The 26,447-nt window shown below is 40.6% G+C and overlaps 1 protein-coding gene and 1 pseudogene across 1 annotated transcript; both read left to right on the top strand.

The window, feature by feature from the left end:
- Positions 1–1,368: 1,368 nt before the first annotated feature.
- LOC119264761 lies at positions 1,369–9,091 on the top strand (annotated as a pseudogene).
- A 6,557-nt stretch (positions 9,092–15,648) lies between these two features.
- On the top strand, positions 15,649–22,903 carry cnrip1a (cannabinoid receptor interacting protein 1a). Its single transcript, XM_017720683.2, has 3 exons — positions 15,649–15,951; positions 16,491–16,635; positions 20,323–22,903. Exons 1-3 carry the CDS (start codon positions 15,773–15,775, stop codon positions 20,485–20,487), a joined length of 489 nt encoding a protein of 162 aa, XP_017576172.1. The 5' UTR covers positions 15,649–15,772; the 3' UTR covers positions 20,488–22,903.
- Positions 22,904–26,447: the final 3,544 nt, after the last annotated feature.

Below are 26,447 nucleotides of genomic sequence, written 5' to 3' on the forward strand. Positions count from 1 at the left end.
GGAAGCAGAGCAGGTGAGAACTTATAAAATATTTTGGAAGTTCAGAAATAAGTCGAGTACCATGTATTTGAATTAGAGCTCATATCTTGATACAAACCCATGATTAAGGTATTTAAGGAACCGTCTGTGTGCTGTAATCTTTAATATGACTAAATATATTTGTGTGTGTTTTAATGTGTTGTATTAAAACTGCTTTTCAAAACAAAAGAGGAAATTATGTCACCGTGAATGTGAAGTGAGCTAGTCTAACCTTTGAGCTGAGTGCTCTGAAGAAGGGGCAGCGTTGGTAGAAAAGCTTATGGAAACAGACTCAGCTCTTCTTCAGCTTCTCTTCTGCTGTTTAGTTAGTTAGTTTCCATCCCAACTGCACAGATAAGAGTGGGCAGGTAACTCTGTATCGCTGATCTACAGACAGATATGACCATCTTTGTGCTCAGACACACAAACAGCAGCTTTGTTCCCTGGAAGAATCAAAGACACGTTTCAGGATTTTCCAATTCTTACAGCATCTTCAGACTCAGCACTGTGAGCACTGAGATCATTATCTTTTCTGTACTGACTGCATTCAGAACATCGCTGCTCAAAGCCCTCCATTCCCTGAAAAGCCAAGCATTGCATGATTAGTGTGTTAATAATTTTCTCATTATCATGACAGAGAATGAACCTGAAACCCAGAGAAGAAACTTACTCATCACTCAGACTGAAGACGATGTCCAGGATGTCTTGGAAGCATCGTAGTTTCTTGTGGAAAAGGGGGTTCTTGTGGGGGCTTCCCAGCAAGCTGGCAAGCTGGCAAGCTGCTGTATTTGAATTATAAATACTTATAATATATTTTAAATTACAAATGACTATTACTATTATTATAATATATAATGAAAAATATATAATGATATATTATAATATATAATGAAAAATATGAATTTTAATATCTCATAACTTTTAAAAACTAATACTTCCATCAGTCTGTTTGTCACTGAAATGGTTTTCTGATGATACTCTGAGTTTCTCAGTTCAGCACTGAAGAAAACAAAGTACTAAAATCATCTCAGTAGAATCTGAATTTAATGACGATTAAAACTCTATTCTGTTAAATTTGTGTGGCTTTTTAACGTTTTTGGTTTGAAGCGTTGCTCTGGCTACCGATTGGGAAAGTGGGCGAGGCCATAAGTAAAACGTATTCAGTGGGCGTGTTTAGGCTCTACAGCAACAGCCAATCAGATCAGCTCCTTCCATTCCCTTTAAGAGTGAGTGAATTTTCTGCCGGCAGAGTTTCACTGCCTGACAGTGAAAATGGACCATCTGACAGATTCACTAGTGAAGGGACGAGTGACGTCACTGCCTGCAGGGGAGCTGTGTGTGTTGTGGGGAGCGGGTGGGCTTCTCTGTTGGTGAGTGTTGACTCTGATGTGTGACTCTGGAGGACTGAGCGGTTCAGACTGACTCCTCTCTGTGATGCTGAGACGTTTGGAGAGTTTGGTATTTTAGAGGAATTTTCACTGTAATACAGTAAGAGCTCCAGTGGATTCACTGGACCAAGTTCACAGTTTCACCGGTAAAACAATGTTCAGCTCAGAGTCCAGTGAGTTCTAGTGCGGAGCGGCACAGACATCAGAGAGAGAGACACTGAGACTACACAGTAAAATCAGCTTCTGCTGATACTGAATGAAAAAGTGCTGAATTAACAGATACAGAGTCTGATTTATCACAGGGCTGAATATCTAGTGCTTCATGAATCTGTACAATGTGGAGTTTCACCTCTACAGTGGGTCAATCCTCTGTTTAGTGTAGTCCAATATGTGGGGTCAGTTCTCCAAAGATCTATGATGTTCTTTCAGGAACTCTTTTCACCTCTGAACACAAAATGTCTGAAAACTCTGTGAACGTTCCAGTGATCCACAGATCAGCTTTCATTTTCCTGCTTAAGATGAAATGAAATTCCAGTAAAAGCTGTATTTCACAGCTTCTTTCTGTTTTAAGTTAGTTACTTAATTCAAAACGTGGTAACAGATGATTAAAGACCTCTAAGCTGTACAGAGTAACTGCACAGATAATATAATCATAATGTAATACAGTATAATAGTGATGGTACTAGTAGTGAAACAGTGCCAGAACACACCTGCATTTCATAGAGAGACTATTTTTAGACTGTTATTTTCTCTTGATGTCTGTTGATTGATTAATGTTCTTCAACATCTACAACACCAATTCCAAAAAGTTTGGTTGCTGTCTAAAATGTAAATAAATGTAAATTAAATCAGAATGCAAAGATTAGCAAATCTAATAAATCTTATTCACACACAGAACACGTATCAGATGTTGAAAAAGTTGGGGCATTGGCAACAAAAGGCTGGAAAAGTAAGCGGTACTAATAAAAGTTGCAAATATCTCATCACTGGGAATGAAACGAGGATAGGGAGGTAGAGTCTCTCAGAAGCAAAGGTGGGCAGAGGTTCACCAATCTGATAAGAACTGAGTAAAAATTGTGGAACAATTTCAGAAAAATGTTTCTCAATGTAAATTTATGAAGACTTTGGATATCCCACCATCTGCAGTACAGAATATCATCAAAAGATTCAGAGAATCTGGAGAAATCTCTGTACGCAAGGGATAAGGCCTACGGTCAATATTGGATGGTGTGGTATTCTGAGGCTCTGTCAGTGCTGAACAGTGTATAGAGATTTTAGAACAACATATGCTGCCATCCAGACAGCGTCTCTTTCAGAGAAGGCCTTGTATATTTCAGCAAGACCAGTGCTAAACCACATACTGCATCCATCACAACAGCATGGCTTCACAGAAGAAGAGTCCGGGTGCTGAACTGGTTGCTTGCAGTCCAGACCTTTCACCGATCGAAAACCTTTGGAACATCATAAAACAAAATATCCAGCAGAGAAGACCCAGGACAACTATACATATCCAATTGGGACAGCATTCCTCTCCCAAAACTCCAGTAATTGGTCTTTTCACTTCCCTGATATTTACAGACTGTTGTTAAAATAAGAGGGGATGCTACACACTGATAGACACGGCCCTGCCCCAACTTTTATGAGATGCTTTGCTGCCATCAAGTTCTAAATGAGTTAATGTTCTTCATGAAATGGTAAAATGTCCTTTTTGGAACTGGGATTGTATATTAAGTTAGGAGGAAGTTGTTAATCTTCTTGAATCCCCATTTACTGATCTCTTCCTTGCTACAGGAGTATAATCAACTAGCCTTGCCACATACACCCCTCTTTCTTACCGTTCATCTTCTGCCAGAAATGCCGGAAGATTCTCTGCCTGGACTCTTCCCTCAAAGTGTTGCAGAAACATTTTCAACACTTTCATCTCTCTGACACACATCCTGGTCCCATGATACCTGGCTCTCTCCTCACCTCACCTACATCTTTCTGCTTGGCACTGTAGGACGTCCCCTCCATTGACCTCCTTTTTTGAGTGTTACGTTTCCAGTTAGCTGGCTCTGTTTTCCTTTTCACCTGCTGAATTTCATCCTCGTCTGAATCATTGCCAGGAACTACAATAAAACCATAAAATAAAACAACAAAATTGCTTAAACTGAAGTACTATAAAATTAGTACTGAACATATATTTATCTATTATAGCAAGACCTCTGACCAGTTATTGTACCAACAAAAGGTTAAACCACTGTCACTTCAGTTCTCTGTGCAGACTGGCTGCTCACATCAGTTTTAAAACACTGATTATTGCCTACAAAGACAAAAACAGACCAGCCCCTCCCGACCTGATGGCAGTGGTCAAAACTTGAACTGTACCTTGAGCCTTTGACGTTCGAGTGCAGCTGGGCTTGACCCGCCATCCTTCAAGACGTGTGGAAGACAAGCATCAAGACTTTTCTCTGTACTGGCACCCAGGTGGTGGAAAAAACTCCCACTGGCCGTCTTTCACAGTCTTCAAACGCAGACTGAAGACTCATCTTTTTATACAGCACTTAAGTGAGCACTGAGTTAAGCATTCATTGTAATGTATTATACTGCACTTATGTGTTGTATTGTATTGTATTATATTGTTATTGTATTGCATTGAATGGCACAGAGTTCTCTGTTCAAGCCTGTTCCTTTTCTCTGGGCATCTACAGTGACTTTTTGTTTCTAGCAGTATCTGAGCTCAGGACTGTCTTTCTCTCTAACCTATTTCTGACTAGCAAAGATACTTTCTCTAGACAGCCAGCCCTTTTTGTAAGTCGCCTGCTAAATAATGTAAATATAAATACTGTAAATCTGTTTAAACTTTTTTTCCCCCATGACAGTTTTTATGATGTTCCAAGAACAAAACCACAATCTGGAAGACCATTCTTCAACACAAAATTGACCATATCAAGCAAATCAAACAGATTGAGCAAATAGTAAGCAATACAGAGGTGGACATAAGACAACGCACAGAAGATTCTGCAGAGGTGACTAAGGAAAAAGACCATGAGCTTTATCTACCTACTGCTCATAACAACTAGATTCTGTTCTCAGAAGGATGAGGATGAATTAAAGTATGAAATGATTCAGTAGTTTTGTAGTATACAGGGCTGGCCTTGCAAATCACATGTGGAAAGTATAAAATAGAATAGAAAGTAGAAATGTCATGTTAAACAAGGATTTTTCAAACATTGAAAAATCCTAACAATTTCAAAAATTTCCTCGTTGTGGGACTAATAATTATCGCTTAACTTCTTGGTTATACTGGATATATTTAGCATTAGCTGATTTAATGCTGCCACCTGTTGGTGAGAATATGTAACGTTGAACTGAAGATAAATGTTCATGGAGTTGTACTTCTGCTTAAAGTGTGTATGTATTTACACCGATCAGGCATAATATTATGACCACCTCCTTGTTTCTGCACTCACTGTCCATTTTATCAGCTCCACTTACTGTATAGCTGCACTTTGTAGTTCTACAGTTACAGACTGTAGTCCATCTGTTTCTCTGGTACTTTGTTAGCCCCTTTTACCCTGTTCTTCAGTGGTCAGGACCCCCATGGACCCTCACAGAGCAGGTACTATTTGGGTGGTGGATCATTATAAGCACTGCAGTAACACTGACATGGTGGTGGTGTGTTAGTATCTGTTGTGCTGGTATGAGTGGATCAGACACAGCAGTGCTGCTGGAATTTTTAAACACTGTCCACTCACTGTCCACTCTATTAGACACTCCTACCTTGTCAGTCTGCATTGTAGATGTAAGGTCAGAGACGGCAGCTCATCTGCTGCTGCACAGTTTGTGTTGGTCATCCTCTAGCCCTTCATCAGTGGTCACAGGACGCTGTTGGCTGGATGTTTTTGGTTGTGGACTATTCTCAGTCCAGCACGATGCTGATGTGGATTCTTGGCTGGTGCTGGTTGTTTGTGCTCAAACAATGCACCTGCATTCAATGCCATAATTAATAGAACGCCCATTCCCCATGATGCATTGTCACCATTATCTCCACAATATTATTTAGCAGGGCATCACCAGTGGCATCACTGGTCATCCAAGGCTTGGATCAGTGAATGGAAAACTGTCATGTAATGTCAGAAAATAGGCTGTGGAGTTGCTGGATTCTCAACGTGGATGCATTTTTTATTAAAGCCACCAATAACGTAGTAATAAGTAACCATCTTTATATAGGAAGTAGGCATGAATATTTATTAGCATACCTGTTCTGTATTGCGTATCAGCACCAGGCCATTATTATTTCTTGTTTTTACACACTAGTGAATACACACACACTAGGGGGCAGTGAGCACACTTACCCGGAGCGGTGGGCAGCCCTATCCACGGCACCCGGGGAGCAGTTGGGGGTTAGGTGTCTTGCTCAAGGAGACCTCAGTCATGGACTGTCGGCTCTGTGGATCAAACCTTCCGGTCACAGGGCCAGTTCCCTAACCTTCAGCCCACAACTGCCCAACTTTCCAGAGTGTTTCACGCAGAGATTTTCAAAGAACTACATTTACTGCTGAATTCAATACTTCAAGCCGTCTTCAAGCCCATTCCATTACTGTATTCACACAAGTGAAACTTGCCCAGAAACAATGGTGACCTGACACTTCCCTATTCAAGCCCAAGGAAATAGCCAGAGATAACACTTTATATTCCTGATATGCTGACAATACTGAGTTTCAGGGCAGTCTCCGTGTTTTGTTTTGTGAATGACAGAGATCAAGAATGACCCAGCTGCATCAAAGCCTTGTGAATGCCGGGACCAAAGAGCTCCCCGTCCTCCCCTCTGAAGTACCCGACGATGTGGAAAAACGTTACTAATTAATTTTTTTAAAAGTTTTGGTTTTAATTTAATCTGTTCTCTAATTAAAAAAGTAGCTAATTAAAAGGATTGAAAAAGCTTTCTTGCAAAAGCTAAAGAAAAGTGAAGACTTGATCTTGAAAAAAAGTCAAAGTCAGATGGAAAAGCCAAAGTTCAGCTGCCGGTTCGGTTCAAAATTGTGACAAAATGGCGCCCGAAAGCCAAAATGTGCAGACACGTCAAACACATTACATCTTACACCCAAAGATGAGCAACCTTATCACCCCTCCCAGGGGTGAGATCATCGCTCCACCTATTTTTCACCTATTATCCTGAAATCACCTTGGATACCAATAGAGCTGTTTTTTCTAGCTTTCTTAGGAACCCTTATTTCTCACCCAGCTCAAGATGTTTTTTAATGAATTTTCTCTGCCTTGTTTTATCAGGCCTCCCTGTCCTCCCTGTGTCCGTTGTTTGTAACACTTTCCTATTAATTTGGCTCAAAGACCGGTTCTTACCAGCCCTTATCAGCTAGCTGTCCTATTCCCAGCTAACTTCTACTGTAAAGGCAGTTTCTCACTCTTTCTGACCTTCGAGGTGTTTTTCCTACCACAATGGCTGCTTTCATTACACTACCCTGCTTTGTGTCTGGAATGGATTTCACGTTATCCCATATATGGAAATATCGGGCCTGCTTTTTCCGGTCCCTGTCTGCCTGCCTCAGTTAAATGCTTATAGGCCTGTCTGCCTCAGTTTAGTGTTTATAACTCTGCCTTTAATCATTTCTAAGTTAATGATTATTACAAAACTTTTACTAAAAGGTGATTTAAGGGCATATTTCTTCAAAAACCCCGACATAAACTTGCCGCGACCCTTTCACTGTCCTGTACCATTTCCCTGACTCCAGTGGAACCATCAGAGCCAAACACTGTTTAACAAAATCTTATATTCACATGGCCTGTAGATGTTTAGTTCATTTTTACTCAACATAATCATCATGATTGCTGTACTTAAACTCTGTATTAATACTCTCTCGTTGTAATACTTTTATTATACTAATACTCTTATGTCTTTTTATATTTCGTGGTAAAGTTGTCCCAGAAGCTGGACCGATGTAACACTCAGGGTATAACAGGGTTTTGAGATGCAATGCAGACAATCTTTAATGAACAAAAATCCACAGAATAAAAAAAAGAGTACAGACAGGCAAAGAGAGAGACAGAAAATATCAAAACACAGAATAACGGCTTAATAAAGTCACTGAGAGTGGCAATACCTGGCAAGGAGGCAGAGTGAGAGTCCTGGTCATAAAGGGTGGCTGATGAGCAGACTGTAGGCAGGTGTGTGAGTGTGGGAGGAGTCAGCTCTCAATATTCCGGAGAAGCTGATCTCCGAATGAAGGAATGGCCAGTAGGTGTGACAACTGAAAGCCTTACATGTAAGATTATCTACCACCATAAGCATAAAAAGTGGAATCAGCCAATATTGTATGGATTTCCAATGTGTGAGAAATCTTCAACTGTTCGTGTAACCTAGAGCAGCCAAAAAAATCCATAGTGCTAGAAATCTCGCTGGCAGAAATAATCAGAAACAAGCAATATAAGTGTTTTTCCCTCTATTTTTGACATTTATGTCCCAAACTCAACAACTAGGTCTAATACTTATGGTTCATCACTGGCACTTATTTATTTTTATTCTATATACACCTAAATGACATCTCATTCAATCTTTGACAGTACTTTATAGATTTGTCTGTTTTATATTAATCATTAATTACATTTTTTTTTTTGATAAAAATTATATATGCAGGGCCTTTTAATACATAATAATGTGTAGGCAAGGCTTTCAGCCAGTCGGTAGACAATACCCACCCCTACATATAGCCTTGCTATTTCCAAAGTAACATTCCTCTCTTTGTCTTCTATTTTTAGGCTCTTTGGCTGGCAGTAACATGTACCAGTCAACAGGCTGCTGTTACCCCTATCCAAACGGAACACACAAGTCATCACTAACTCACACGTTCAATGGAAAGGACTTTCTAAGCTTTGATATTGAAAGAAAGACATTTGTTTCTGCAGTTCCTGAAGCAGTTGTTTATAAACATCAAAGGGACAGAGATGAAGTCAATCTCCATGTTTTAATGAATTTCTTCAAAACATTGTGCTGGGAGCACATTAACATGTTCAAGCATGCTCCTAGAGTCCGCATCAAAATGGTCAGATAAGTATTACTCTGTAACGACTTTATAGCATTTTATACTGTTTTCTCTTAAGTAATTCATTAAGTAAAACAATATGTTGTGGTAATGTAATCAATTTTATGTTATGGACGGTTAAGCCATTTTAATCATTATCCAGTTCCAGAAGTCAGGATCTTTGAGAAACAGAAGGCCGGCTCCATTACGGTCACGTGTCACATGACAGGGTTTTCCCCCCGGGCAGTTCAGGATCTGCATCCTGTGGATGGAGGAGTCGCTGATGTGCTGCCCAACGAGGACGGCACATACCAGACCAGAAAGAGTGTGACCGTTCCAGAGGAGGATGTAGGGAAACACACCTACAGCTGTGTAGTGCTTCATAGCAGCGTAGCACACAACATCACCACAGTCTGGGGTAGGATGACTCCTGCACATCCTGAGGAGAATTTCCATCGTTTCATAATTTCTGAGCAATTAAACTGTTAATATGATCCAGCCAATCAGGGATTGTGGTTGATTAGCTGGAGCAGGTGTGGCAAACTGGAGTTGGAACTAGGCTCTGCAGGAAGGTAGCTCTCCAGGAGGAACGTTGGAGATCACTGGTTTAATGCCTCTCGAAGCTCCTCCCAGAAAGTTAGGTCAAACGGTGCTGTAAGGCAAAATAGTCCCCACAGTAAACGTACATTTTCAGATTTTACCATCAAACATTATATATACATGGTCAGTTTCTCTACAAAGTACTATTTAGGTCTGGAGACGTACTTGGCTAGTCCATCACCTTTACCTTCAGCAAGGCAGTTGTCATCTTGGAGGTGTGTTTGGAGTCATTACTGTGTTGGGATTCATGTTCCCTTCTGCTGTAGCTCAGTTTCAGGGTGATCTTCTTACAGCCTTGGCGTCTTTGTGGAGAGCAACAATTCTATTTCTCACATCCTCAGAGAGTTCTTTGCCCTGAGGTGCCATGTTGAATATCCAGTGGCCAGTATGAGCGAATTGTACCCAAAACACCAAATTTAACAGCCCTGCTCCCCATTCACACCTGGAACCCTGTAACTCTAACAAGTCACATGACACCAGGGAGGGTCAACGACACAGCTGGGCACAATTTGGACATGTTCACTGTGAGGTGTACGCATTTGTGGTAGAGATAGATAAATAGAAAGACAGACAGACAGACAGACAGACAGACAGACAGACAGACAGACACACACACCGTAACAGACAGCCACTGAATGTGGTTCTCCGTTCATCCAGTGTAGCATACAGAGGGTCCAAGATGGCTAACAGCTTGTTGAGCGTCCTCTGTTCTGCTACAACCTCCAAAGAGTTCAAGTTGAATCCTACAACAGAGCCAGCCTCCAGCATTTCTTGTGCACCCCACAATGGCTGTGTCAGGGGCAGTCATGGGCTGGAAGTTAGGGAACCAGCCTCGTGACCAGAAGGTCGCCGACAGCACATGACTGAGGTGTCATTGAGTAAGACACCTAACCACCAACTGCACCCCGGGCGTCGCGGATTGGGCTGCCCACCACTCTGGGCAAGTGTGCTCACTGCCCCCTAGGGTGTGTGGGTGTGTGGGTGTGTGTCTATTCACTACAGTGTACGTGGTGTTTTACTTCACGGATGAATTAAATGCGGAGGTGAAATTTCCCCGTTGTGGGACTAACCATGGTCACTTAATCTTAATCTGAGAATTTCTGCAGATGACACGACTCTGTGTTGTACCTGAAGTCAGAGGTGTACAGGTTGAACAGGAATGGAGCTAACACAGCAACCCCTGGGGTGCCCCAACACTGCACACAGCCTTGTCTGAGACACAGCCCTGCAGTCGCAGATACTGAGGTTGTCCAGTTAGATAATCCATTGTTCATGAGATGATTCATTCACCTGCATCAGCCGTAGTTTCTCCCTAACAGCAAAGGCTGTAAGGTGTTGAATGCACTGGAGAAATTGAAGAACGTGATCCTCACAGTGCTGCCTGATGTGTCCAGGTGAGTGTACCTTCTGTCCAGCAGGTAGATAACTGCATCATCCACTCCAATGTTATCCAGGTATGCAAACTGCAGAGGGTCAAGAGCTGTTTTGACCAGAGTTCTCAGATGAGCTAGCATCAGCCTTTCAAGTGTCTTCATTAAGCGGGATGTCAGTGTAACTGGTCGATAATCATTCAGTGCTGTCGGTTGCCTTTTCTTGGGGACAGGAACCACACAAGATGTTTTCCACATAACTGGGACTTTCTTCAGGCTGCAGCTCAGATTGAAGATGTGCTGAAGAATTCCAGCACCCTGGGTTCAATGCCTGCCTATCTATCTATCTATCTATCTATCTATCTATATGAATCTGTGTTTATATGCATAGGCAGTGGAATATCTCACTCTAATGAAACAAATATTTCTGACAAAAAAGTCAAACACAATCATTTAATCTACTCAGTTCTTTAACTCTTAAGGTAAAACAGTGAAATCATATTCAGTAATTCTACTGACTTGTACAGTAATGACTCACAATCTGTGTAAAACCCAGAATGAAAACATTTTAAATGATAATGTTTTATTGTGCAGTTGGAGAAAAACACACTGGAATCGCTGTTTGGACGTCTCTTGCCTGTATTGGCTTCTTGGCTGCTGGAACTGGGTTTGTAATATGGTGGTGCTGCAGAACTCGGGGTAAGCAAGCAAACTGGAATATGCAGTGATGGGTCGATGTTTGGAAAGTGTCTTATTTCAGGAGGTATTTACTCCTGTTAATAACACATTATTTTAGAATCCTTTGAATCCCTGCATGTTAGGGATATTCCACACAAACTCATCTTGGACCTAGAAGGTCACATCATGGACTTTTGTGGAAAAAAATTTAAGCAGCAACTTCTACTCAGTTCTTTCTAACATGCAAGATTTGACTAGCTTTATTGCTTATGGTAGAAAAACTGCTTCAAGGGTTGATTTAATGCTACTAGAGTGTTTGTTAACATCAACAATTAAGATGACTTCATAAACCATAATCACATGTTTATGCTTCATTTACTGTGAATTTATGCAATCATGCAAATTTTCAGTTTAAAGCTATTTTTTTAGTTCTGCATCTTTGCCTCGGCATGCTGTAAATCACATTTTAAATATTAAGTTTAACTGCTTACAGACTCTCATGTACCTTCTCAGTGTTTCAGTTTATTGGAGGGCGCACATGAATTTTTAAAAATGCAATATTTGTCAGTTTTCAACATTAGTTTTGCAAAATTTAGCTTTCATATGTTACATTCATTTCCATCAAAACTAAGAATTGCCAATCATTTCTCACTTTGTCCTATAGATGCCGTCATCTGAGCCTGTCGCCTCTGAACACCAGGATAAATGGCCATGGAGCCTGCGTACTGATGTAGCAGACAGAGGCTGTTTAAATCGGAAAGGATGTGAGGCTAAAATAAAAACTAAAATGTATTATTCTACAAAAAATATCATTAATTAGCTTGACGTCAACTACAGCGTCATGACAACTGAAGCTTTTGCTTAAGCATAACCAGCTGGTATCTATATAAACTGACTTAGCCTGCATCACTAAGGTCTGCACACTGAAAGACCAGCACCTGGGAAGCACCTGATGGCAGTTAAGCCGTTTTACTTGTATTCATCTTCTGTAATATTTGCCATATTTCTTGTTGGACATGAAATGACCTGTTACATATTTCTGAGCTATGCTGTTTAGCATAGCATGTGTTTTATTTAATATTTTTTTCTGTATGTGCCATCTAGATCTAGTAAAATATGATGACCAAACGTTCTTATCTGAGGTTTATCAGTTACGTCCCTTATTATTTTGATGGAGTATCTTTTTGCTTATAGTGGAAAAAAATACTACATGGGTTATTTAGGCTATTATGCCAATATCAACCAACATTTAAAATCTAGCCATGTTTAATTAAACCATAACTCGAGTGCAGACGTGTTTATTCATTGTGAACTCATGAAATCTTGCAGAATTTCAAAGCAAATAGTTTTTCAGTTCTGCATTTTTAAAGTCTTCAGCAAGCTGTAAATCACACTGTACATACTGAGCTCTTCACATAATGACTGAGAAATGAGACTAATATTTAAATCACTAGTTTTGTGCTAATAATTGCCCACAGTGGGTTAATTTATTGGAGAATGTCTATAACATTTCAAAATAGGGTTTATTACTGAATTCGTACATTTCTAACAAACCTATAGAAACATAAGAAATGTGTAAAAATGTACCAGATCTTTATCAAAGCTGTAGAAATGAAATGTATTTACTGGTCTGCCTGGGTGGTTCAGGCTCTGCTAAGCTGCTCTTGTGATGAGTAGCAGGATCTGCAGAAGCTGCAGTGTTTCTCCAGCTCCAGTCCAGGTAAAGAGTTTTACCTGTTTCTCTGCTGCTCTGCCACCTCAGTAGCTAATGACCGAGACATTATGGAGTTAATCAGATGTGCTCCAGCAGGAAAACACTATACTGTGGAGCAGGTGGACTGCTGGGCGGAGAAACGCTGCGTTACCCGTTTAACATCATCTCAAGACGTCCCTTTCCACCGTGTAGCTGATGTCGACTCGTGAACGCGTCACAGCAGACTCTGCGTTATTTTTATTCCCACCCGTATTCAGACAGAACCCGCCTCCGGCTGCGATTCGTCAATATTAGAGCGCATCCTGAGCTGTGATTGGCCAATGCTAGAGCACATCCTGAGCTGCGATTGGCTAATGCTAGAGCGCCTCCTGAGCTGCGATTGGCCGATTATTTGGGGATGGATCATTCTCAGCTGATCCCACTGAACATTCATACTCAAACCAAGCCCAGTCCTAAAAGCTGATCCCACTGGACATTCATACTCAAACCAAGCCCAGTCCTACTAGCTGATCCCACTGAACATTCACACTGAAACCAAGCCCAGTCCTAAAAACTGATCCCACTGGACATTCATACTCAAACCAAGCCCAGTCCTAAAAGCTGAGGCCACTGGACATTCATACTCAAACCAAGCCCAGTCCTAAAAGCTGATCACACTGAACATTCACACTCAAACCAAGCCCAGTCCTAAAAGCTGATCCCACTGAACATTCACACTCAAACCAAGCCCAGTCCTAAAAGCTGATCCCACTGAACATTCATACTCAAACCAAGCCCAGTCCTACTAGCTGATCCCACTGAACATTCATACTCAAACCAAGCCCAGTCCTAAAAGCTGATCCCACTGAACATTCACACTCAAACCAAGCCCAGTCCTAAAAGCTGATCCCACTGAACATTCACACTCAAACCAAGCCCAGTCCTAAAAGCTGATCCCACTGAACATTCACACTCAAACCAAGCCCAGTCCTAAAAGCTGATCCCACTGGACATTCATACTCAAACCAAGCCCAGTCCTAAAAGCTGATCCCACTGGACATTCATACTCAAACCAAGCCCAGTCCTAAAAGCTGATCCCACTGGACATTCATACTCAAACCAAGCCCAGTCCTAAAAGCTGAACATTCATACTCAAAACAAGCCCAGTCCTAAAAGCTGATCCCACTGAACATTCACACTGAAACCAAGCCCAGTCCTACTAGCTGATCCCACTGAACATTCACACTGAAACCAAGCCCAGTCCTACTAGCTGATCCCACTGTACATTCACACTCAAACCAAGCCCAGTCCTACTAGCTGATCCCACTGTACATTCATACTCAAACCAAGCCCAGTCCTAAAAGCTGATCCCACTGAACATTCACACTCAAACCAAGCCCAGTCCTAAAAGCTGATCCCACTGAACATTCATACTCAAACCAAGCCCAGTCCTAAAAGCTGATCCCACTGAACATTCACACTCAAACCAAGCCCAGTCCTAAAAGCCGATCCCACTGAACATTCATAGTCAAACCAAGCCCAGTCCTACTAGCTGATCCCACTGAACATTCACACTCAAACCAAGCCCAGTCCTAAAAGCTGATCCCACTGAACATTCACACTCAAACCAAGCCCAGTCCTAAAAGCTGATCCCACTGGACATTCACACTCAAACCAAGCCCAGTCCTAAAAGCTGATCCCACTGAACATTCACACTCAAACCAAGCCCAGTCCTAAAAGCTGATCCCACTGGACATTCATACTCAAACCAAGCCCAGTCCTAAAAGCTGATCCCACTGAACATTCACACTCAAACCAAGCCCAGTCCTAAAAGCTGATCCCACTGGACATTCATACTCAAACCAAGCCCAGTCCTAAAAGCTGATCCCACTGAACATTCACACTCAAACCAAGCCCAGTCCTAAAAGCTGATCCCACTGAACATTCATACTCAAACCAAGCCCAGTCCTAAAAGCTGAACATTCATACTCAAACCAAGCCCAGTCCTAAAAGCTGATCCCACTGAACATTCATACTCAAACCAAGCCCAGTCCTAAAAGCTGATCCCACTGAACATTCACACTGAAACCAAGCCCAGTCCTAAAAGCTGATCCCACTGGACATTCACACTCAAACCAAGCCCAGTCCTAAAAGCTGATCCCACTGAACATTCACACTCAAACCAAGCCCAGTCCTAAAAGCTGATCCCACTGAACATTCACACTCAAACCAAGCCCAGTCCTAAAAGCTGATCCCACTGAACATTCACACTCAAACCAAGCCCAGTCCTAAAAGCTGATCCCACTGAACATTCACACTCAAACCAAGCCCAGTCCTAAAAGCTGATCCCACTGGACATTCATACTCAAACCAAGCCCAGTCCTACTAGCTGATCCCACTGAACATTCATACTCAAACCAAGCCCAGTCCTAAAAGCTGATCCCACTGAACATTCACACTCAAACCAAGCCCAGTCCTAAAAGCTGATCCCACTGAACATTCACACTCAAACCAAGCCCAGTCCTAAAAGCTGATCCCACTGAACATTCACACTGAAACCAAGCCCAGTCCTAAAAGCTGATCCCACTGAACATTCACACTCAAACCAAGCCCAGTCCTAAAAGCTGATCCCACTGAACATTCACACTCAAACCAAGCCCAGTCCTAAAAGCTGATCCCACTGGACATTCACACTCAAACCAAGCCCAGTCTAGCCAAGCTTACTAGCTAATCCGGCTAGCAATGTCTAGCCAATCCTAGCCAATTGTATTAGCCAATCGTAGCCAAGTCAGGCCTATTCTAGCCAATCATATTAGGGAATCCGAGCGCAGGAGGCGGGACCTGTCCGAATACAGGTGGGGAAAACAAATAAAAATCCTCCATCCTCTAGCGTTGCTTCCTGGGACTGTCCACCATCCCTTTAATTGCAGGAAGCCCAGGACAGAAACAGCCAACGGACATTTATTTATTCATTTCATTCATTCATTCATTCTGCTGTTTTCAGCCATGGCCGACGTTCCGCCCGTAATAAACATCTCGGTGTCTTTAAAGCTGGAGCCCAACGACGGCCCCGTGTTCTTCAAAGCGGACGGGTCGCGGTTCGGACAGACGAGGACGATAAAACTGCTGACGGGGTCGAAATACAAAATCGAGGTGGTGATGAAACCGGGCAAGGCGGAGGCCACGTAAGGACCGAGCTGGACTGCTGTCCGTCCCGAATAACGCGCTGTTAGCTGTGGTAGAAACGGCGCCCGCGCCTTTGGCCTGCAGAGCGCTTTCATTCACACTCGGCACAGGGAGTGAGAGGCAGGGAGTGGTGAGGGCAGCTGTGTGTGGAGGGCAGGGTATCAGGGCAGAAATGCGATAACCATGCGGTTTATCTTCTGTATCTGGTGAAGAAAATGTGGTCAAGGCGTTGAGGCTGTGTAACCAGTTCCACTGCACATTCTGCGTTTAGGGTGTATTCAGGCACAGATCTGACACAGGGCCTCCTGTTCACACCAGTCTGATGTTAACTAGTGAATGTTATAAACATGCCCTCTGTATTATACGCCCGTTTACTGCATTATATACTAAAAAACATTGAATAACACATTCAGAGTCGATAACCTGCATGTCCCATAGTACCCCACGCTCCCGATGTCCCACTAGTACAGACAGGTAGTAAGAGACAGGCAGCTTTATCAACTGACCATTGATGATCTTGTCCTCTTGGCCTTTTCAGCTCTATGGGAATCGGCCCAAACAGCTTTCCTCTGGAGCAGCAGTCCAAAGACGACGAATCGGTCGTGTACTATGGGTTTTACGACACGGAGGGAGTTCCGCACACCAAAAGCGGTGACCGGCAGCCTGTGCAGGTCTCCATACAGGTGAGCCATCGTTCATAGGCTGCGTCTCAAACTGACCGTGCACTGGTTTCGTCCATCAAGGTACAAGCAGTGTGCATGTTCCCTCACAGGTACAGCAGTGGTTTTGAGGTCACTTGTGTACATTAAATAAGGGCCTCCCAGTGGAAAATACATCTTCATACCTTTTATATAACCTAATGTTTTATAATAGAACAATAGAATAAAAAGCCTGGAGACGAGGCAGGGTGTGGAGTCAGTACAACTTAGAAAATATCAGTTCAATGGATTATGATACAGTTATGTTCCTGAGATGGTACTGAGATGTACTCTTGAGGGTCCCACGCCAGTGGGTACTGCCGCAGTGACCGTTTCAAGCCTTTTTTCTGGGAGTGTATGGAAGTAACTGCGATTCTAGCCATTTTTAGGGGCAATTTGATGATATTTTATCATTATCGTGATCAACAATACGCTTCTTTGAGAATATAGTGGATGCTGTCAGTACAGCAGTGACCAGCTGCATGTTTCATTACAAAGAGAGACTAATTAGGCCTGTTTAAGTGGTTGCTGTGCAGCACAGTATGTGAAATGTTGCATAGAAATCATTGTACAGGATTTTGATGGCACGTTTTAAAATGTAGCCATGCTAGTGCAGTCTATCAAAATATCACGACATGTATCGTGAAAACGTCCCTTAAATATTATGGCTATGTTGCCCACCCCTAGGTGACCAAACGAAGAAACTATCCTAGTTCGCTGCATAGCATGCATGTCATATGTAGAAGACCAGCGTGGGCCCAGCCCCGTTTTCTGTAATGCAAAATGCACCACAAATCAACAGCATGTAATTTATCTATAATGACCAAAAGGCCAACTGCTCTAACAGTCTTATAAATGTTCGCACTTGTATTAAACATTTGTTTTAAGTACATTTTAAAAAACACTCCTGCTGCTTTTAAAATGGTGTTTTCGAGCTCAACTTGTAAAGTAGTTCCTGTTATTTTACTGTACAATTAAAACTGATGTGATTACATAATTAATTACATACTTAGTCACATAAATCATTACGCTTTGGTTTGATTTAGATTCTGTCAGGGCACGTTGGAGTCTTCTCCGCTGACTTTTTCCTGATTATTTTAATATCAAACAATGGCAAAAGCATGGCTAAAATGGAAAGCATGGTTTTTCTGCAACTTGTGGCGAAATGTGTATCGCAGTAGGGTGGGCGATATGGGACAATCATAATATCACAATATTTTCATGATACACAAAATACCGCAATATTTATTTTTTTCTGATATCTAATAAGTTGGAACAGACAAAAAAGGACCAGCAGTGCCACATTTAAATATATTTAAGTGCTATATATTTAGGATATTTGGGCACAAACAAACACTTTGAGGGTGAAATGAACGCTGAGAATTCATCATTCATCATTCGACACTGTGAGAGTTCATCAGTTTGGTTCACAGCTCTTAATGATTGTCACTGCGGCAGATAAAGCCTCCCACTCAACTTTTTTAAAGTACGGAAGCAGGAAAATTAGCAACTTGTGATTGCAATTACAGCGTTAGAGTGTACAGTGTTAATGCATATAAACATTATTCTGTTCTGTATTAGTGTCTCAGATTGACCCCTCAATCCCTACATAGCAAATTACTACTACAGAATTATTATCTAATCTACTATTATCTACAGAACCAAGATCATCTGCACAGGTTACAAAGGGGTTGACATCATAGGCATGCAAAAGGTTCTTAGAGGGTTCATGGTTTTATAGAGAACCATTGCCTTTACTAAAGAACCCTTGGATAAGCATCTTTTGTAAGAGTTTAGGAGGCCAAATATCACATCTGTTATCCTTTAAATTCGTGGATGTCTTTGTTGCAGTCAGGGTGGGGATTCCCAATGTTTGCATGATGTATTTGCACAATGCATGCTGGGTATTGTAGTGAGAGGACGTTGATGGACAGCAATACAAAAAAGATGAATTCTATCATATTGATGATGTTAGGGGATACATTGCTGTGCTACAAGATATTATAGATCAAGAGAAATAACATATTAAGCGGCAGTTTTAGGTCAGAAAGCCCCTTTAAACGCCAAGGATTTAGCTGCACAGAAATGTATGCTTTCTTGATGATTTCCAAAAAAATCCCACCCCTGCAGGTTTCAATGCTGTTTCAAAGCTTAACCCTTAGAGTTAAATGCCGTTCTGTTTAGTTACGTAATTACATACATTAATAATTACACTGGCATTTGATCTGCATTCTGTACTGGCAGGTTAGAGTCATTACTTCCAGCATCTTTCTGTTTCAATGACAAAAAACAGCAAGCTTAGAAGCATCTACCACTCGAGAAACCACAGCGGGGCTTCATAACGACTCCTTGAAAAGCCTTGTTGTTATCGTTGAAATCTGTTCTTCATAAAATGCATCCAGATGAAACATTGCTAGTTGAACACCCCTGGTTGCTGCTAATAGACCCTCTTTAACTGGTTTACACTTTATATTCTCTTTACAATTGGATACATTCTGCCCTAAATAGAGAAGCCTGAGCAGGTCAGCAGAAAGCTTACAGACCAACAAGCCAATGCTCCAATAATACATTTACATTTAAGGCATTTGGCTGACGCTCTTATCCAGAGCGACTTACAGTTTGATCAGTTTACACAGGTAGGCCAAGGCGGTGTTAGGAGTCTTGCCCAAGGACTCTTATTGGTATAGTGTAGGGTGTTTGCCCAGGTGGGGATTGAACCCCAGTCTACAGTGTAGAAGGCAGAGGTGTTAACCACTACACTATCCCATAATAAAAGACAGACATTGAGTTCACACCTTCAAAGAAAGAGTTGTGTAATACTGCAACTTACAAAGTACAGAATATGACACTTACAGCCCTGTTACAATGTTAAAATGCCTGTATTTAAACTAGAGCTGACATCAAAATCCAGTATAATGCCAGTAGTGCTAACGTAACATAGTGAAGACATCAGGGTCACTCGCAGTTTAAATGCTGTGTAATGTTATGGCTTTGGATTTCGGTGTAAACAAAATGAAAAAGATGAAATGAAGCGGCTTTATTAGCGTAAAAATGTGTATACACCCTTAAAAAAAGGCGGTTCTTCAAGGGTTCTTTGTTAAAGGCAATGGTTCTGTTTAGAACCTTGAGTGAAAGTGATTCTATGTAGCACCAAATAGGTTTCTTCTACTGCTACAAGCTTGACATCGTAACAGTAGCAGAACCCTTTTTGGTGTACAGAACCATTTTCAAAAAGGTTCCATACAGAACCAAATACAGCTCATTCTTCATCAATCTGAAGAAGCATTTCGCCATGTAAAGATCCATTTAAGCATGAAATGGTTGCATATAGAACCCATGGTTCTGAATAGAAGCATGGCCTTTGCTAAGGAACCTTTTGAAGAACCATCTTTTCAAGTGTGTGGTCTGTTAATACAATCGTCTGACCTAAAGCATTTCTTTCAGGCAGCTTGATTTGATAAATTACAAACCGCTGCACAAAAGCATTCGAGCATCCCAGCAGTAAAGATTATCTGCGTTTTTGTTTCTATAGATTTGTCATGTTAGGATGTTATTTGCATTTAACACATTGTCTGTCTACATACAGCAAAATAGAACAGCGTAGAAAAGTAAAGAAGAGCCTTTAGCTCTCAAACACAGCACATAAATAACACGGCGTTGATGTCTTCTTAGTTCAAGGACGCAGGAGTCTTTGAAACAGTGTGGCAGGTGAAGTACTACAACTACTACAAGCGTGAACACTGTCAGTACGGCAACAAATTCACCTGCATCGACTACGAGGTGAAGCCCAACGAGACGCGCAGCCTGATGTGGATCAACAAGGAGGTCTTCCAGTAAGAGGCAGCCATCCTAGCAATAACTGGCTGGAGCACAGCAGCACGACACCTGTGTGGACAGTAACCATCACTGGGCAGTTTATGTACTGGACGGAGGGTTCTGTTTTTTTTTAAAGGAAAGTTTTGGCCAAAGATGCTAACACTGCTGACAGCGGGGTTAAAATGTGGGACCTGTTAGCACGAGAAATTCCTATAATGCTAACCGGTGAATGCCAATTTCCATTCCTGTTAGCGTGTTAGCATTTCTGCCTGAGATGTTCCTTTAACAGAAAGAGAAGAGGGCCTTCAGTCTATGGGATCAGCTCTGTACACCACTGAACGAAAGAACGCTGTTTTTTGTGTAATTGATTATGCATGAAGATCTTTTTACACGTTATTAGTCAATCAGGGACCACAGTTTTAACCCCTCGAACCCTAAGTTTGTCGTTCAGTTATACATTTTAAGAGGCATTATCAGAGAAGCTGATATTTAAGATCACAGACAGAACCAAAAAAACCCTCCATACTTGCAATTTTCACCCAATTTGAAATGTCAGCTGCTCCTTACATCGTGTGAAAATATAATGATGAGTGCAAAGCCTCCTGCAAAGTGTCCGTTTTGGAGATGCATACAGAAAGAAGATATAATATGAACTGAAGCGCGAGCCCATACAGACTCTTAGGGTTTAAGGGGTTGAAAGAGTTCATAGCGTTACAATCATTTTAACTGTTGGAGTGTTTGAAGAGATACTCGCTCTACCAATGATGTTCTAATTGCACTGCAACTCTTCTGTGTGGCTGGGCCCTTTCCTACGAGCATCGACACAACACATAACAAACCTCAGGTAACCCCAGAACATACTGGATACCTGAACTGTGTGATATATTTATGTGCACTGACCTCCCTCACTGTCTGCTTGGCAGATGTATAGTGAATTGACCTCTCCATGCCCCGCCCACAACAGCAACTGTTGCTAGGTTGGATGAGCCTTAACCAGTTAGGTTTGGGTCTACATTTCTTGCTTGGCTATGTTGTTGTAGTTATTCGAAACTCGGCAGGTTGGAAAGCACAACGAATGCTAGCTTGATGGCATTCGATTCGTCCTGGCACATCCTGAATATAATTTCAAATAATTCATTCTATATTTTGACAAAACTGAGTTCTAAGTTTGTTTTGTTTTTTCCAAGCTAACATTAGCATGATGGTGAATGTTTCGTACCTGTCTAGTTTCAATTAGAACAACATAGTTCAGCTTAGCTTAGCGAAGCTAGTGCTGTGTAGCCAGTCTAAACTCCTAAATTCATTCACTTTAATGGGATCTTTACCAATCTTCTCTAAAGCTAATTCAACTTTGCAACACTTACCGCAAGATGATGCTTTTGGAGGCAGAACACTGATTGGTCAGGTAGGCCCATTAACCATAGCTAGTAGTACAGCTACCCAGAAAAGGCCTAGAGGAGGGACTATTAACTGATTTTGGACTAATTACAGCCACCCAAAATTACACAGTACATTTTCTGTCCTGTCTTGGTTACCATTACAATAAAACTTCTTTTCAGCATAAAGCCTTACTGTAGGCATGCAGTAACTCCAGTATTTTAGCTGTACTAAGGGCAGCGCTCAATAATGCTCGCTCATGACGGGTGCTGTCTGCATATACCTATACATTTGAAACGGTTTATTGAAGTAATATGATAAAGACCGGTCAGTGGACATTGTAATGTTCTTCTGGGACTAGCACTGGTCATTATTTATTAGTGGACGGTGTGTGTATTTATTGTGTGAAAGAGTGTTTGACATGTTTCCGGATTCTTTTTGTTTTTATAGATGTTAATCGCTTCTTCAGTGCTTTTTTTAAGTTGCCTACCTCTTCATGCCAGGAACAGTGACGAGGAATTGAAGGTCCGCTGCGCTTGTATTTGTGTTAATTAGTGATGAATTCATCTGATTTACTGTAATCACAGACTACAGATGTGTTTAAGTTTGTGCTTCATGGTTAAAATGTTATGTTCTTCCATAACAAGCTTGACATACGTTCTCACTAATTTGAGTTGAAGAAGAAGGATCATTATGGGTGCTGCTAAAATTATGGGACGTTGTAGTTGGGAAAGAAGGCTGTTTGTAGAGAAACGCCTCTAAAGTAAAAGGAAATCTAGATTAAATGGCAGCAAAGTTGAAGTGGGCCTTTAATTCTGAGTTTACTGAAGGATCTCATGACTTATTGCTTGTATTCATGCTTTTTATTATATTGGCTTGTGTGGTGATTGTGTATTTTTTCTCTGTGAGTGTCAGATTTTTTTAATTTATGAAATTGCTGTGTGACTCTGAGCCAAACCGTTGACTTCTTTTGTAAGATAAAAAGGCTGTAATGCTTAAAAGGTCTCTGTGTTTCAATACCCATAATATTGTCATAGTCAGAATAAAACCTTTACCATTACCACATGGTCATTTTACTAAAGAGGAAAAGTTTTAATGTACCTCAATATCAATTTAGTACTAAACATATTTTTAGTAGTTTTAAGACATTTTGGACCGTTTGTATTTGTCCGTTACCCATGAAATGTTCACACAATGTAAAAGGCAGCTGCTGTTACGAAATCAAGTTTTAAAAACTTAAAGATTTTGATATGACAGTGATGATACACCATTAATAAAACACTGCAATGCCATCAGGAAGAAAAATAACATGGAAACACATTTATGTTATTGAAATTTGGAAGTAGATAATAATGAAATGGATAGTGGGAAACTGTATACAGCAGAGGTCCTCAGATCTGGACCTTGAATCCAGTTTTCAGTCAACTTTTAATCACAGGTACTTAAAAGAGAACTCCACTGATTTTTGAAAGATTTGCCTATAATTATTCATTAAAATGTAGGCATGTCATTCAGAGTGGTTTGATGTGAAATGCTAGAGAGACATAAATTCGAAATCGCTCACAGTAGTGGCGATAGGAACCGCACATCCGAAGCACCCATTTTATCATCCAACATTTTTAAATTCATTCCTATTGGAGAAGTACATGCAGAGTGTTTTAAGACAAAACATTTCCTAAAGAAAACATCCATCCATCCATCCATTTTCTAAGCCGCTTCTCCGTCAGGGTCAAGCCTTCCGCCCTGCCCTGTGATGGACTGGCGACCTGTCCAGGGTGTATCCTGCCTTCCTAAAGAAAACATATTTATTTATTTATTATTATCAATTTACTGTCACCTTCACCCAAAACCTTTTTTTCACTTTTCTGAATAATTGAAAAACTTTTACAGTTACATTTTGTATTATGTTAATATTTTATGAAGAATGGACCAACACAAATGGTCTACAATTAATTGGAAAAAAATCTTGTTACATTAGCTTCCATTACAAGTTAGGATTCAAGGCCTGATTTTAAAGGCCTCTGATCTATAGTAACTACTGCCCATCTGGGCAGGAATATTGAATATACAATGATTTGCAAATCCTCTTCAACCTATATTCAACTGAATACACTACAAAGACAAGATATTTAATGTTCAAACAGATAAACTTTATTGTTTTTTGCAAATATTCACTCATTTTGAATTTGATGCCTGCAACACGTTCCAAAGAAGTTGGGACAGGGGCATGTTTACCACTGTGTTACATCACCTTTCCTTTTAACAGCACTCAGTAAGCGTTTGGGAACTGAGGACACTGATTGTTGAAGCTTTGTAGGTGGAATTGTTTCCCATTCTTGCTTGATGTACAACTTCAGTTGCTCAACAGTCTCCGTTGTCGTATTTTGTGCTTCATAATGCTCCACACATTTTCAATGGGAGACGGGTCTGGACTGCAGGCAGGCCAGTCTAGTACCCACACTCCTGAGCCCATGTGGGAATATCCGTTACAGAAAGATGTGGGTTTTTAATGCAGTGCCGCCTTCTTTGGAACCTGTTACAGGCATCAAACTCAAAATGAGTGAATATTTGCAAAAAACAATAAAGTTTATCCATTTTAACATTAAATATCTTGTCTTTGTAGTGAATTCAACTGAATATAGGTTGAAAAGGATTTGCAAATCATCGTATTCTGTTTTTATTTATGTTTTACACAACGTCCCAACTTCATTGGAATTAGGGTTGTATAGCAGGTTTAACAAATGATAAGCAATGTACACTTATGCACAGTTCCGGGCTATGAGAAGATCATAGGGCTTCATTAGGTTGAGCCCACAGGCCTGTCTGAACAGTAGTCCCAAATCCCACAGTCCCACACACTGAACAGTGAAGATGCAGCATCATAAAATAAGCACCTTTGGTACCCTAAAGGACCTTTAAGTGGACGTTTTTGGCGTTTTTGTATAGAATCATTTGTGAGTGTTAAATACCTCTTTAAATCTCCACAAAATGTAAAGGTTCTATATCAATGATTGTGTTGTTTTCCAAGAACCATACACCCAAGCCAAGAACCATTTAGGAGTGAATGCAGACCTGCAAGGGGACCCCACAGCAAACTTAGACTGGACATTTATCAAGGGATTAATACTCCCCTTATGGGTTAAATCATGCGTGACAGAACAGGCAGAATCACAAAAATGTGCAATGAGGTCTTAAACAGGGAGCTACTACTACTGTCATGGAGTTTTGACAAATATTGTACACTTTCTGTACTTGAAAATAATGAGTCAAGGTGGTTCTTTGACTTCCAAACTGAAAATTTGCTGATATTATTTGCAACTGTATTTTATATCGATGTAACAAAACCTGTGTATGTTGACTCTGATTGGTTAAAAGCAAATGTGTGACATATTAAGTTCATTCAACAATTTATTGAAGAATATGAATCTGCAGGTCTGCAGCCCTTTGGTTATGGTTATGGTTGTGGGATATCTACACCACTGGCGTCACTACTCAACAACAGGTTTAGGAGTTCTTTAAAAAATAATATAAGCAAATAACATGGCTCTGTTGTTTTCAGGCTACAGGAAAAAGTGCAAAATAATTTGGATAGTACTAAAGGGGTTATTGTATTTAAATGGTTTAATATTTAAACCCATTGAGCCTCATGAAGAACCTTTTCAACACACACCCACCCCATTATATTTGATGTGCATAACAGTGTTCATCATGTACTAAACTAGGGGTGAGCAATCATCACAAGACACAAGTACTTTTGATCATCACCTGCATGTTAGATTTACTAGAGGCTGTTAAAAACGGCCAAGGATGTTTTTAACAGTAATCAGAACAGAACATTATAAGAAGTAGCTGATTGGATGCATTTATGTTATTTGCCATTATAAAATGCAATTATGTTATTTATATATTTTACTGTGATTTTCCTGCTGTTTTTTTTTTTTTTTGGTAAATTGCTTATACTTTGTAATATGTTAATATTTTGTTGACTGTGATATTATATATTGACAATATTGCTCGTCTAAGACTTTGTTAAATAATGACTCTAGACAGAGTCTGTGCTCACACAACGTTAATGTCGCTATATTTTCTCTGCCTGACTCAAACCCTACGAAAGCTCATTTCCACCAGGCAGAGGAGAAAAAAATGGACTTTTTCCTCCTCCAAATTTTGATGTAGTCTCAAATAGTGACTTATTTTCTGCGGTATTTTACTTACTATCTCAAAACAATGAGTTATTAATTTTCAAAAACCTAATGATTTCATGATAAGTCATTATTTCGAGATACTAAACAACATGATGTGAAAAGTGATCTTCAGTCAATAGATTTGAGAAAAGTTTCAGGTTTCAAGTTTATTTGTGATTTGCACAACGTCAGGACATTTATGCATTGAAATGCTTGTGGTGAGGCTCAGCTAATCACTCTGCAGAAAGTAAATAAGTAAAGTAAAATATATATTAAAAAAACAAATTGGAATATATTAAATATACACAAAATCTAGAGAAAATATACACAAATATATAGAAATATACACAAAATATAGAGAGAATACACATTTTAAAGTGACTTAAGTGACTCTGTGTTATTGTTATTTAAAGTGACTTA

The sequence above is a fragment of the Pygocentrus nattereri genome, chromosome 12, assembly GCF_015220715.1.
Source record: "Pygocentrus nattereri isolate fPygNat1 chromosome 12, fPygNat1.pri, whole genome shotgun sequence".
In the NCBI taxonomy this organism is placed as follows: Eukaryota; Metazoa; Chordata; class Actinopteri; order Characiformes; family Serrasalmidae; genus Pygocentrus; species Pygocentrus nattereri.